This window comes from Amblyomma mixtum, chromosome 1, assembly GCF_055824585.1.
Source record: "Amblyomma mixtum isolate Tamu chromosome 1, ASM5582458v1, whole genome shotgun sequence".
NCBI classification, from domain to species: domain Eukaryota; kingdom Metazoa; phylum Arthropoda; class Arachnida; order Ixodida; family Ixodidae; genus Amblyomma; species Amblyomma mixtum.
In genome coordinates this window covers 274,477,538-274,493,153 of record NC_143012.1, presented here as the reverse complement: position 1 = coordinate 274,493,153, position 15,616 = coordinate 274,477,538, and the positions used below count along the sequence as shown (strand labels likewise).

At 46.8% G+C, this 15,616-nt stretch overlaps 1 protein-coding gene across 1 annotated transcript in view; it reads right to left on the bottom strand.

The window, feature by feature from the left end:
• Positions 1–393: 393 nt before the first annotated feature.
• Positions 394–15,616, bottom strand: part of LOC149371748 (uncharacterized) — an 85,284-nt gene continuing 70,061 nt past the window's right edge. The window contains exon 8 of the mRNA XM_089581022.1: positions 394–479. Within this exon, the coding sequence (XP_089437148.1) occupies positions 394–479 (86 nt within the window). The remainder of the gene's footprint in view (positions 480–15,616) is intronic.

The following is a 15,616-nucleotide window of genomic DNA, read 5'->3' as shown; positions in this document are numbered from 1 at the left end:
ACCCTCTCCCTGCAGCCCCAAACTACCAAAGAACCGTGAAAAGGCCTATGCGTGTCACAAAAACTATGTTGTCACATTTGGTCTGTACATCCACTATTTGATGTCACTTTGCTGTTGGCAGCTGCATTACTAGGTTGGAAGATTAACAAGACAAAACCACATTTAGAGTTTTGTGACCAACCTTATCACTTGTTAACAGATTCTGTGTGGTGACCAGTGTCTGCAAAATGAGCAGTGAAAAGGAGAAAATGCATTGCAAATTTGACAGGCAGACGGGGCACTGACATCTGTAGATGCAGTATTGGCTGTATTGAAGCATGGCAGGCAACGGTTATGCAAAACACACTTTAATTGGTTTCACTTCATTTCTTCTCGGGACAAGCAGATGTAGGCTTAAGGGAAGGCAGGGAACTGCTCGATGATGAGGATGACAAGCATTACTGCAGCTGGAACCAGTGGCACAGACTTGATTGCTCTCCCTGTGTACAGAAAAACATGTGCACACATAGGAGGTGAGGACCAGGCTTTGGTGTGTGTCACTAATGAACAAAAGTACATGTGGACTGCAGTTTGCTCCGTTATGACTAAAACATTGCACACATAACTCCCAAGCATGTTGCCCTGTTCAGGGCTGAATGAATTTCAAGGATTGAATCGCAAGCAAGCAGGGCTGGGCAAGATTCTTGAAAAAAGTGTCTTCGATACCGATACCTGATGCTGTCAAAAATTGTATTTCCGATACCTATACAAGATACTGAACCAAAATTGATTTCCATTACTGGTTTTGGTTCATGTTGTTTAGCGTCCGAAAGTGACTCAGCTATGAGGGACGTAGTGAAAAGCTCCGGAAATTTCGACCATCTGGGGTTCTTTAACGTGCACTGACATCGCACAACACACGGGCCTCTAGAATTTCGCCTCCATCGAAATTCGACCGCCGCGGCTGGGATCGAACCCACGTCTTTTGGGTCAGTAGCTGAGCACTATAACCACTGAGTCAACACGGCGGATCAATTTCAAATGCATATTCTCGATACTGTATCATCAATACTTCGATACACCACTGAGATCACCATAATAAAGCTGGCAGTTTGCTATGTTACAAAATTTATCTTTGGTTTTTGTAATTTTTTTGTTCATTTGATATAGCTTACAAGGGGGGACCCCAAAAAAAACGGATTTTTTCTATAAAAACTTTGTTTATTAACTCTTGCAAAAAATTCCTTCAGTCACCTTCAAAGGTACTCTCCATGAAATGCGATGCACTTATCAAGTCTTTTTTCCCACTGTTTGAAGCATCTCTGGAACTCTTCAACGTTGATATCGTCCAGTGCCCTTTGCGAAGCTCTTTGTACGGCCTCCACATCACCAAAACGCTTCCCTTTTACACTTTTCTTAATTATCGGAATGAGAAAAAAGTAGAACGGGGTAGGTCTGGTGAATATGGAGGGTGGGGAACGACAGTCCATCCCCGAGAGGCCAATTAGTGGGTTACTCGTAAGGCCGTGTGTGCGGGGGCACTGTCGTGATGAAGGAACCAGTCACCTGATCGCCAAAGTTCCGGGCGTTTCCTCCGCACATCCTCTCGCAGACGTCTTAAAACTTCCAAATAAAAGTGCTGGTTAACAGTCTGGCCAAGGGAACAAATTCTTGGTGCACAATTCCCCAAACATCAAAAAAGACAATGATCATTGTCTTCACATTCGACTTCAACTGTCTTGCTTTTTTTGGTCTCGGAGAGTTGGCAGACTTCCACTGGCTTGACGCTTGCTTAGTTTCTGGGTCATACCCGTAATACCAACTCTCATCACCTGTAATGACTTTGGTCAAGAAGTTTGGATCACTTTCAATCTCTTTTTTTAAATCCCGGCTCAAATTCAATCGAATGTTCTTTTGATCCTGTGTGAGAATGCGAGGAACAAATTTAGCGGAAACACGTCTCATTTGCAACTGCTTTGTCAAAATTCGCTGAGACGAGCTGCAACTCACACCTTTCTGAAATTTGGTCGATCGTGGAACGACAATCTTCGTTCATTTCTGCCGGATTTTTTCAACGTTTTCTTCGTTTCGAGACGTTGAAGGACGCCCAGAACGAGCATGGTCTTCAACATTCATCTCACCACGTTTGAAGCGCCCAAACCACTCAAAAACTTGTGTGCTGCTCATAGCATCCTCTTTAAAAGCCTTTTGCAACATTTGGTAAGCTTCTGTTGCTGATTTTTCAAGCAGGAAACAAAACTTCAAACGCACTCTTTCGCAGGCCGAAAGATTTCACAGGCGGAACAAAATCACTGCAAGCGAAACACAACACTACGCTCAAATGATTACCTACAAACTTATGTCGTCTGCACAGCTGTTTCGTGAAGGTCTCTACTAACCCCATCTAGCAGTAAAACTCTCTACTACGTCTACGAATGGCAGCGCGCTCTCAGTTCGGTTTCTTTTGGGTCCCCCCTCGTATGTATTTGAAAAGATCTGAATGAATGCGGCCACCCAGCTGTTGGCACAGCTGGTTTTGTTAAAACTTTAGCATTGGTATGAAGCCAGGGTGACACTGAAACAATTGGTTCCATAAGCAGCCTAGCAAAATCTTTTTATAAAAGGTATTCTTCTTCGTAGAGAACTTCACTACACACGAATGAACGTGTAACTTTTTAGTGTGAAAGCATTATTGGCCTCATAATCTGGAATGCGCGATGTGTGGTGAAGCCTCTAAAGTTAGTCAGTCACATGATGTGGGAAATGGCGAGAAATTAGAGATTTTCAGTGAGGGTGAACTTGGCCAGCCTGCAGAAATAAAATAAATAGTAGTATTGCTGCGACTGGGTTTCGCACCCATGGCGGCACAAACAGATCAGCCTTGCTGGCCACTGCACGAGAGCAATATGCTATCACCACAACCGATCACGTCTCATATTAAACTGCAACATACTTTTGCGCTTTGCATTACACGTCGTCATCTTCGTCAACTGCTGTCTGTGCGCAAGTTGCGAAGGGAAAGGAATCGTGCTTTCAGTCACGTTTTCGCGTATGTGGCCTTGGTGTCCAGCTGCAAAAACCTACCATCGCACAATGTTTCTAGCAATTCTAAACCACGAGCAATTTTTTCTGATGCTCTTCATTTGTTAACGCAGTATTTGCCCCTTGTCTCTGCCTTTGCCCTGTGCTAAAAGGTGTAAGCTCCGTGCACTTGGGAAAACCAACCAGTGATTTCCCTAGCCCTATGTTTGACAGTCATTTGAAACTGAGCATTCTTCATAAAGGTTAGAAGGAAAGTAATCAATAAAAGGGCTGAAAGTTTTATTAGCGAAAACATATCTTGCGAATCTCTGTTATTTAGATGTGTTTTACCCAGCAGTAGTAAGTAACAGCATTTCCCCAAATCACCAGTCCAAAAGAGCTGCGTGATGCAGCCATGTTTTATGCAAAGCAAATGAGAATAGCTTTCTGCAGAAACAGACGAGCATGTTGCCGTGTTGCATTTTATGAAGGTACCTTTTTTTTTTCAGTGGATAAGAGTGAAGCATAGCCTTGTCGACTCAAGGATCCACAAAGGTATAGCTGAACTCAAGTTTCACTAGTGCCTCTTGAGAAATACGGCTTATTTTAGCATTGCTCCTCCAAACGAAAAGAATGCATCCACCGATGCATTTGACTCTGCCAGCACTGGTGACCCCATTGTCCACATGTGGAATAGTGTGTGACCTTTATCGTGCCTTCAAAGTAAACGGCAGTTGTTTTGTAAGCTCCTGAGCATGAAGGCAAAAGTCTTTCATTTCTATTTGCAACCACTGCAACTTGAAACAGGGATGATGGGGAGTTGTTTATATCGCAACGGTGAGCCTGTCTTCGCGTCCCTTCTGTCAGGGGGTGTGCAAGTGCAACATACATCGAATATGTTCTGGAATGAACATATGCATCCAGAGCATCGAATGCTCTGGATTTCATGGCTGTGAATTGTACGGCCTGCCTACCGACTGGTGGTCGCAACACGACAAAGCCAGCGAGCCGCGGTTCCTTTCGTACTTCGTGTACTAGGCGCTCTCTATCCTTGCGCGTCTCGTCTTGGACGTTGAAGATGAGGTTGCTAAGATTAGCCAATGCATTGCTAACAGCCGCCATGACAGTTGTGAATTCCTGCCGCCCTGTAGTTATCGCCTGATCTTCGTCTGTTTGCGGGTTAGTGTTGTTCTACCTTGTTTTTTTGGACTTTTGTTCGTCTATGAGATCGTTTAGTTTGTCTCAGCTCGGCGTTTTCTGCCCTGAGCGTCTGCGAAGCTTAACATCTTAACCACACGTCAGTGGCACAAGCAGCAACACCGCGCTTTCTCCTCACCGCACTTTAGGTCAACAATGTGCCTTCTTTAATTTTTTTCGGGTGCCATAGCGCAGTCTTGTTATACAGCGGCAGCGCAGCGCGATCGCTGCCGGATGACCCGAGACGGCCGGGAAGCCCAGCTGCCTGCGCTGACCTGAGCGACTCCATCAAGGCACCGTCCTTGGATGTCTTGGGACGCTGGGTCTGCTTACGCATGGAAATCAGCGTGGAGTCCTTTATCTTCGATGAGTGGAAAGTTGTCTTCAGGTTATCGAATGTCTATTTCAGCCCACGCCATTGTTGTGGGGTCGTAGCCGCATTGGGTAGTGGTCGCCGTAACGCGGTGGCTTCGGAAAGTTCCCGCGCCGACGGAATCGAGGCTAACCTTTGTCAGGCTTAGCATTCCGCGGCGTGGCTATGATGAAAAATTGCCATAAAACAGCAAGTTTCGTGCCTAACTGCTCGGGACCAGTACCAGCAGGTTCCTCTCAATGTTGGGAAGGTGACAGTAACGGTTTCGGTGAGGTCGCACAAAAAGTGGGGAAAATAGCAGGAGCCGATACGCCGCACGTCTCGTCGCTCCGCGCACTCGAGCCACCCCGACTATTGGCACAGCGGAGAGTGAATCGTGCCCATAGGAGGCAAGATTAAAGCCGGGGTGCGATACTACGGGCTCTGTGGAGGAATTGAATGTCCACAACCACGCGCTGCATTGTCTGCACAGGGAGATGACAGACAATGAGGGACAATGGCATTCCTCTCCACGCAGGTGGAGTAAAGTGTGGCGAGGTGATGAGATCGGGACGCACACTGAAAACCACAATGGCGCGGCTGTGTCTCGGAACTCACAAAGTACAGTTTCCTCGTCTTACGGACTTTCCAGCAGGCCGGGCACAAGGCTTCGCTCCGAATGAACCGTTCCACTCCGAGTGTCAACCGTATAGCGCCACACATTTTCAAAAAGTGGATCCCAAAAATTGTCATGGGTAGGGCGGGAAAGAATGATGAGTTCCACTTGAAAAACGGCGGCACCCAATGACACTTTTACACCACAGACTCCCACAGGACGCAACGATTCGCCGCTCATTCCACAAAACGTTGGCGCTTGTTCACATTGAAACTTAACTTTGCGTCCCAGCAAGCGCTTAAACCCTAGACTCATCACAGAAACTATTGCACCCGTATCGACAAGCGCCTATGTAAGAACACCATCGACAGACACATTTCTTTCGCATTAAAACGTGCTGAGGTTTATAAGCACACAACTGACGTCCAGCGACCTCAACTCCGTCGGTCGCGCTGGCGTTTTCCGGATGAGGAGACGAGGCGTGGTGACGGCCAGCGCATAAGGTGGGTCGGAGGAGGAGTCACGCTGCGGTCCTGTGCCGGAGAAGGAGTCCGAAAGCTGGAATGCCAAAGGACCGCTGCAACAGCCGATTGGGACCACGAGTAGGTTGGCCGCTCAGTGAAGGTCGTGGATCAGTAGCGGGATGGTCGGCAGCGAAGGCAAACCCGATAGATGTTGCCAGGATTGCCACACCGGCAGCAAACTGCCGGCGTACGGACGAAAGTTCGCGCACTGAAGTCGTCAGCTTTGTCTGGATCCAGAGGCAAGACATCTTGCCGTGTATCAGCTTCGTAAATGGTAGGTAGCCGCCCCCTGTAGCGCACACGTTCTTCCTGGTGCGAGCGTGGGGCGTGGCGCGGTCGGGATTTATTGAAGCGTGCAACGCCTCTATCACAATTGCACTTCCATGCGTGTACACCTGTGGCAGAAGTAACCTTTCGCTTTGCACTGTATGGGGTATTCTCTGAGGCTTTGTATATGTATTTACTACAAAGATTAAAATCCAGGTGCAGCATTAAGCCATTTTTAATGTGGATGCATCCACGATAATTTTCAGAAGTATGCGAATAGTTACACGAAAGGTGTTTCAACATTGAGAACATGAAGTATATAATAACTGTGACCGAAAATTACATGTCTGGATGAGTGGAAAATGCCTACAATGGAAAATGCCTACATATGGCTGAATGGCACGCTTTTCTTAAGGCGGTAATATCAGTTAATACAAAGTAGTTTTGAGCCTGGTGGCCAATGAAATGTACTAGTCAGGATACGCAGCGAACCGTATAGCAACCGCAGAGCAGTTTGTGCATGTCGTGCTGTATAATTTTTTTCATGTATGGTGGGCAGCAGGTTGGGTGTGAATGAATTACTTCGTGCAGCCAACACATTACTGTAGCACGTCGAGCTTCTACTATGCTGGAATGATTTGTTGCCTGTCGCAGTTAAAGGGACACTGAGGAGAGCACTATTAATATATTTTTTATAGCAAAATCCGATAGTTTGGCATGTCATGGCTTTGTTGCCACTTGGCCGGCAGCGAAAAATGCATTTATTTCTAAGAGATTTGGATTCGAAGTTGAAAAGGTTTTTCCCGCCGCTGTGATTCAAACTTGGGATTCGGCTATGACGACAGAGGACTAAGTGACGTGAAACATGACGTGACATGACGTGATGCAGACTCCGTGATTTCTGGCGTCCAGCAGTGCGGCCTAGCAGCAGCTGAAAAGAAAGCTACCGCCGGCCGCACGTTGAAGGCATCTATCGGCTATTGCGGCCGTCGCTACAGTTGCTTCGCTTACGTTTGCACCGGCGTTTTGCGAGCGTTACGATGGATCTCGTTCTCGAAGTCGTCAACGAAGTTCTCGCAAATAGACACCTTTAGCATACCGTGTACCTTGATACCGCTAGCGGAATACCGGGAGCCCGCCTAACGCCGGCGAGCAGGCGCTGATTGGTCCCGATGCTTCAGGCGAGCGCGTAGCTGCCCGGCACGTGGCGCCATCTGGCGACGTCAAGGAGATTTGCGCATGCATTGGCTGCGCCTCAGTGATTTGTGCTTCTCGTGTCCTAGCGTTGCTAGAACCATTGGTTCTAGCAACACTGTTTTGTTATATGACGTCATGACGCTTGTACTTGCGAGTTTGGCCTGTGGCGGCGATACCTGTATTTTGGTTCTTGCTCTTTTCTACGTTACAAGAGCTTTGTTGTCAGTATGAGTGGCGTTTTTGTAATCAGGAGCTGGTATTCTGTCGATACAAGCCAACTTCAATTTCTCCTCAGTGTCCCTTTAAGTTTGCGCGACATTCTAAACACGGTCGGTTTGATATTAAGGAAAACGCGTGCTTTCTTCCAGGCCAGTCTTTCACTGGTTTCAGTCAAAATGCACTTCGGGATACACGTCATTCACCATAGGTCTTGCATGTATGACCTAAATTTTAATCCAATTCGTGTAGCAGAGGGCTCGAAATTACTTTCGACCACTTGAGTTTTTTTTTTTTCACATACATAAACCTGAGCACATAAACATTTTTTTCTTGTGACTCAATCGAAGTTTCCGTATTGGCACCTGGACCATATCCGCTTACTCTTGCTCAGTAGTAGTACAGAGGCTAGAAGGTTTTCCTAGTGTCGTGAACGGCCGCCGTTTCAAGGGGCCCCTGTGAAACCGGTTTGGATGCACAGCGTAGGTGACGCTGCAGCTGCCAGGCGTGCGGCTTTTGGCGCGCTATGCAAGCCGCGCCGTTCGCCCAGCCAGTTGGCAAGTGCGCGCGGGCGATTTGTGACATTGAAGGTGATGCCACACATCACGCAATCACATGTGCATCCAAACGCATTCGAAAAAATGCGAGTAAACCTTGCATTTCAGCTGTTAAGTCAGGAGGTACTAAAGGGTATTTTCTTTTACCGGGACCATTTGCAAAGGGACAACGTCGGAAACATCGAACCGACAGAACGGTTTGTAAACCTAATGGAAAGACTAATTTTTATAATGTCATCTAGAATCCCATCAAAAGGCCTTCGTGCTGTTTCAAGAAGTGCACAGTTTTTGAATGAGTTCATTGTTTTTCTCAAGGAATGGGAGGAACATGCTGCACAGTATGGTGGCGGCTTTTTAAGTGCAGGAACTGCCCTTGGGCTGCGTGTAACGCTGCAAAGCACACTGTCGCTTGTAAAATACCTGATCACGTCGCTGCAATACAAGTACCTGTTGACTACAAACCTAAGCCAAGACAGGATGGAGAATGTATTTGGGATTGTGCGCCAGTGCTTCGGTTGCAATGATCATACTGTGGGGCAGTTTTTGATAATTATCAACAACCTTTCTACAGCCTCGCAAAGCCTCCAAAAGGAGCAAACGTACCTGCAGAAGTCGTGACTGCCCTCTTGCAACCATCTGATGTTCCCAAAGAAAAAAATGAACGAATGACTGAACTTGTCGATAATTTACTGGATGGCGGAAACTTGGCTTCTGCTGCAGAGCTGCTCGAGGAGCACAGCAGCCTGAGCGATCATCAGGGCTGTGTAGACAAAAAAAGTGACAGCAGACTAATTTTTTATGTAGCTGGGTATGTTGTAAGAAAAATCCTTAACAGATTTCCTTGCCCCGAATGTGCAACTTGTTTCAGCACTTCGCCTTTGCAAGCCGAGTCAAACAACAATGCCTCACTTACTCGAAATTTTGACCATGGAGGCTTAGTTTATCCATCAAGGCCAATTGAACAGCTCATAGCTAAGCTTGAGGACGCATTTACGGTGTTTTTCAGCCGCAATGAGCTACACGCAGATAGCATGGTCAGCTTTCTGCATTTTCTTCAGGGACGTGAGCTTCAAGGTGTGGGCTGCGCGGAGCATGGACGTCGAATTACGACAGAAGTGGTCAAGTTTTACGCCTTGACTAGGATGCATTTCCTTGTAAAGTCGGTAAACAAAGAGCGCGGCGCGCAGCGAGAAAAGAAAAAGTTGCTGAAAATGAGCTAGGCGCTGTGAGTAGCCTCGCACAGGGCACTTCGCACAAAAAAAGGCATTAGTACATTGTTGTCATGGAACCTTGTGTAATAAAGACGTTCGACCCTGCAATTTGTGCCGCTTCCTTTTCTCATTTCGGTATCATGTACAAAATGCGTTTTTACGCTTCTTTACGGCGCAGTAGGTGAGGCCCGACGTGACGCTTGCATTCGCTCCTGCCACGGCACACTGTCGGTGTTACAGCTAGTCCGTGTCGAATCTAAATGAGAAGAGAACCTATGCCAGTGTTTGCACCGTCTTTAACACTTTAACGCCTTGTCAAAGCAGTGATAGCAACCCACACACGATCAACCGACTGAACCAGCGAGCACTACCCATAGGGGCTTCTTGCGCCCGCCCGCACGCCAGCGGGCGGCAACGCCATCTGCCTTGAGCATAGCAAGTTATTTCAGCTGCGCCGGCCCGGTCGCGACACTAGGAAAACCTTCTAGCCTCTGTAGTAGTAGAACGCCGCCGCCACGGTGTACAGTACGGTCCATTGTTAAAGGGAACATGCGATCACGTGCCCTCCGCGCTTCACGAAGCCCTACCGCCTAGATGCGGCGAGAATGGGCGGCATCAGGCGCATGCGCGGAATGACCAGTCCTCAATGTTACTGTGCATGCGTCTTGTCCCGACGATTCCCACAAGTTCTCGTCGGCAGCGCTCCGCGAAGCGCGGAGGCCACGCGATCACATGTTCCCTTTAACAGTGGACCGTACTGTACATTGAGGGACACATTGATCACCTAAGAGAACTGTCGAAGACCGGAGCACGTTTCTCATTACTCTTACGCTGCAGCGCTGTTGTCAACTTCGAGTAGTAGTTCTGCGACTCGCCGTGATACGACGACGACCGCTTTATGTTTGATGAGAGCCCGAATGCGGCATTACGTACCGCGCGACAAGCATCTCAACGTTAGCGCAGCCCTTTTTCAAAGTAGACGTCAATAATATTCTCGGTCCAAAACGCGCACGGACCTCTACAAATTAGATCCGCAAAAACGGTCACTCCATGCGTTGCCACACGACACATGTGCTATTAATATTGCAGTTTCTTTCATCGCTGTAGCATTTGCATCAGCAGTGTTACGAAAGTGAGCATATACTACATTTCTCTTCTATTGACTATCGTAGCGCACAAGATGTGCACAGTGTCGCGCACTACTGAAGCGGAATGCAGCGGTAGCGATTGCGCTAAAAATTGTGATCGGCGTTTTTATAGGAACTTGCGGTGAGAAATACGCATTCTGTATGACTATAGAGTTTTCATTTTATTTATGCTCCCACATGCATCGGTGAAATCACCAGTGGAATGTAGTTGACCACTATGGGATGATTTACACGCCAGCCTGGCGAAAAGCAAGCCATCCCCGTCAACTACCACGTTTATACAATCTAGTATATTCCAATGCATGGAGCCTGATGCACGGTATACATCACTGGAGTCACACGATCACACGCGTGCTAGCGCATGAAAGATACGCGCACTTTCCCAATTCACACACTCGTGTCATTGTTTCGCCCCAGCTAGCACATACTTCAAACAAATGACGACCTCCTTTAGTATATCGTTTCGCAGTACAGGGGCAAGTGTGCTGTTTTCTCTCAGCGTGGCCCCGGGTTCGAATCTCACTTGCGTCTATTGACTTTGTTATGTATTTATAAGTGTATATTCGGTTAGATCGCGTTCCCGGCACACTTCACAGACTCCAAGGCCCGTTTACACGAAGCAAACAGTATAGTTCCCAGCGTTGTCTTAATCGCAGTTTAAAGCCTCCGTTGGTTTTGAGGAAAGGAAAGTGAGTGGATACCTCAACCGCGCTGTGCGTGGTGGGGGTGTCCACCCAACGCGGTGCGCGGCCGCCTCGTAACCCTTATTTAGCTTATAATATTAAATGGCTTGTGCAAAGCTATTACAGCTTTCGCTGTAAAAATTCGCTTGTGGGCCGCATAAGCGTGGTGCCGCTAAGCGAGCGGAGGGGTTAGTAAGGCGGAAAATTTAAAACGTTTCGGCCGCAGAAAACTGTCGCGCTTATTTACGTGCACGCTTAGACTCTCGACCGCATAGAAAGTGCGCCGTTTAAAAAAAAAGATTGTTTGCGCTGCGCGCCGGAAGCACGAACTGCTTTGAAGCGCCCTAAATTTGACACCGAATCCCGCGTCGATGGCGCGCGGTATGTGCGGTAGTTGACCGAGAGTGCACTAGAGTTGGTGCTGGGGACGTGGATGGAGACGTTTCGGTAGTCATCGCGACGGTACCAAGGTGACGGCCGCAGCTTGTGGTCGCGTGGCAATTAATGGCGACACCCCTCACTGCCACCAAATGTTACGGGGATGTCTCTACAAAGAACTGTGGAGCGCTGGCGAGAACTCAATGAGTTAAGGCTTGAAGAACACTTATGCACACCAACTCTCAGTGCCATGGTCTTCAAGAGCAGAGACAGTCACTTCGACGCCAGGAACCCGATCCTAATTCGATCTATACCTTCAAAGATATTACAACCTATATCAAGACAGGCATCGCCTTTACCTTCGCCCATGTAAAGGCCTGAAGAAGGCGGATGAGCGGCTCCTTCTCCGCCTTCTCACCAATACATTTCTGTGCCCGGCAGCACTAAAACATTTTGACCCCTCCTTTAACGGCAGCTGCCCGCACTGTAGTGCGATGTCTTCTGACACCTATCACATGGTGTGGGCCTGCCCCTCCAACCCGGCTATTGCCCCCATCCCCAACCCAACCCGGGAGGACTGGGAGGCGACCCTGCTCGGCTGCCACGACTTACAGGCCCAACAAGCCCTAGTCGGGCGCGCCCGGGCGGCGGCCACCGCCACTGGGGTCCCATACTAGGGACCTCCACCTACTGTTTGTAAGGATCAACCCCTGATCCAAACATACCTCCTGTCCCTTTTTAATAAATGTTTTCACCACCACCACCCACTGGTGGCATTATGTACAATTTTTTGGCGTTCCAATTACTATCCATATATGTTCGAAACACGGCCCTTCGGTTGCTGTTTAATTAACGCTCCACAGATACAGGCCAAGCGCGCACCGGCAAATGTCCCTAAAAGGAGGCCCTCCGTCCAATATGGTGTCGACTGATTGTCATGAATTCAATTCAATTCAATTCATTCATCGCAGGTGGCTGCCAGGGGCGAGGGGATTAACCACGACGTGATGGTCATCAGTCGACACCATTGCTCTAGAAGGGGGCTTCTTTGAGGGGCATTTGTGGCTGCGTTCTCGAGTTGCATCCGACTAAAGCAGGGGTTTCAGACTCATATTGCTATGCGGGCCGCATTGAAAATTTTTTTTCCCCGCTGGCCGGAAGCCTGAAAATAACAACAAGAGAGGGCACAATGGCAATTTTAGTGCTCTAGCATTCATAGTGGTCATTCCCCGCACTTAGTCGTTGTGTGTTTGTCCGTCCGAAGCCGGTTGTGTGGCAGGTTGCTCACCTGCGCTCCGCATGGTGGGCAACCTACCAAAATATATATTTATGTACATATATGCTTAAAAAAGTCTTTTTTCAAAAAGTCTGATATTTTAATAAAATACCAGTGACTGGTATTTTTTATCCCATTTGTGACATGCGTTGTACGTGACTAGACAGTGTAGCTGTTTTGCGATTGCATGCCACTCTGAATCGTTGCCCTTTCGTGTGGTTTTATTCATTTATTGAATGTGTACATACGGAGGCTACGCATATCATCCACAATGTAGCTTCGCATCGTGTCCCCATTTTTTTTTCTTGCACGCACCGTTTTCGCACGCGTGCACTCCGTATTATTCTGCATCTTGTAAGTTTGACGTGTATGTTTTCTTAGTGTTTTAGGTGACCCCTGATACATAACTTTAGCGCTTTTCCGAATGCATGATTTCGCCCGATTTCAGCTTTCTTATATGCTTCGTCATTGGTGCAGATAGTGATATCATCATATAAATTTAAGAGGCTGCCCGCAGCTCAGTTTCTTCAGACGAAGACCGGTCGCCGGCCGAAACGTCAACTAACAGGCGGTAGCTCAATTAATCGTGAGAGGCTGCTCGGGAAAAGCAACCTGGGTCGCAACATAACCCATGCAACTCGAGTGCCACCGATAGCCTTTCTATTTAAGCCTTTGGAACCATCTTTCAAAGATGGTTCGAAAGGCTTAAATTCCACCTTTGAACTTTGATGCAACAAAAGTATACAATTTCTTCACATAAAAATTTTTTGCCACCTGAGCTGGATGTTCAATCCCAGATCGATAAAGGCACTTCCCCCGTACAGCACTGCTCACTCGAACATAATCTAAAGAGGGGAATGCAAGGAACTTTCTCAATGCTTCTTTGGAAAAAACGTGTCAACACCAAATGAATGGAAGCGTTAAACTCCAAAGTGAGCGTTTACGCATGCCAGGCTTCCTCGCAGATACTATATCAGTGGTTGCAGAAGACATGCAAAAGAAAAAGACCACTGAAAAAACAAGAACGGCATGATCAGAGGATGTCAATGCAGGCGATTCCGTATGTACACAAGCTATCCCACACCCTAAAGAAAATAGCAAGCAGATACAACCTAAATGTGCTCTTCTCCTCCCCAACAAGCTATCAAAAAGTTGACCGATTATGGTACAAAAGAAAAAGGGGATATGTACTAGCAAGTGCCAACTCTGTTTCACATGGTGCACAACTAATGCGGTTTGCAGTATTCCGCTTACCTGCAAAATTGTGCACATAGAACAAAAAGGGTTTTGTTTCAATGAAAGAGGTAAGTATCAACACAATCTGTTTAAAGATGGGAAGAGAGAGCATCTTGCCGTTCATTGCTGGTATTGCAAATTCAAACCCATGTTTCGAGAAACCAAAATTCTCGGGTAAGGAAAACGTCAGGCAGAAAGAAAAATCATAGAGGCATATTATATCAGACTAGCAGGCAGTCAATGCGTCAGCACACTGTCATTAGTGCTGCATGATAATGAAATGATATTTTTGGAAAACTGAGATTGATGTCCATGAGACGAGTTGTTAGACTGTACTTAAGGTGTTAGTTTTTTCAATAAAGTATTAGGTGGAAGTGCAGGGCTTGTCCTGTCGTGCTTGTTCACTATCTTAGTCCCCGTCTTGCTCGGGCCGCGGAAATTCTATTTTGTAAGGAGAACGTCAGGCAGAAAGAGAAATCATAGAGACATATTATATAAGACTAGCAGGCAGTCAATGTGTCAGCACACCGTCATTAGTGCTGCATGATAATGAAATGACATTTTTGGAAAACTGAGATTGATGTCCATGAGACGAGTTGTTAGACTGTATTTAAGGTGTTAGTTTTTTCAATAAAGTATTAGGTGGAAGTGCAGGGCTTGTCCTGTCGTGCTTGTTCACTATCTTAGACCCCGTCTTGCTCGGGCCGCGGAAATTCTATTTTGTAAGGAGAACGTCAGGCAGAAAGAGAAATCATAAGAGACATATTATATAAGACTAGCAGGCAGTCAATGCGTCAGCACACCGTCATTAGTGCTGCATGATAATGAAATGACATTTTTGGAAAACTGAGATTGATGTCCATGAGACGAGTTGTTAGACTGTACTTAAGGTGTTAGTTTTTTCAATAAAGTATTAGGTGGAAGTGCAGGGCTTGTCCTGTCGTGCTTGTTCACTATCTTAGTCCCCGTCTTGCTCGGGCCGCGGAAATTCTATTTTGTAAGGAGAACGTCAGGCAGAAAGAGGAATCATAGAAACATATTATATAAGACTAGCAGGCAGTCAATGTGTCAGCACACCGTCATTAGTGCTGCATGATAATGAAATGACATTTTTGGAAAACTGAGATTGATGTCCATGAGACGAGTTGTTAGACTGTACTTAAGGTGTTAGTTTTTTCAATAAAGTATTAGGTGGAAGTGCAGGGCTTGTCCTGTCGTGCTTGTTCACTATCTTAGTCCCCGTCTTGCTCGGGCCGCGGAAATTCTATTTTGTAAGGAGAACGTCAGGCAGAAAGAGGAATCATAGAAACATATTATATAAGACTAGCAGGCAGTCAATGTGTCAGCACACCGTCATTAGTGCTGCATGATAATGAAATGACATTTTTGGAAAACTGAGATTGATGTCCATGAGACGAGTTGTTAGACTGTACTTAAGGTGTTAGTTTTTTCAATAAAGTATTAGGTGGAAGTGCAGGGCTTGTCCTGTCGTGCTTGTTCACTATCTTAGTCCCCGTCTTGCTCGGGCCGCGGAAATTCTATTTTGTAAGGAGAACGTCAGGCAGAAAGAGAAATCATAGAGACATATTATATAAGACTAGCAGGCAGTCAATGTGTCAGCACACCGTCATTAGTGCTGCATGATAATGAAATGACATTTTTGGAAAACTGAGATTGATGTCCATGAGACGAGTTGTTAGACTGTACTTAAGGTGTTAGTTTTTTCAATAAAATATTAGGTAGAAGTGCAGGGCTTGT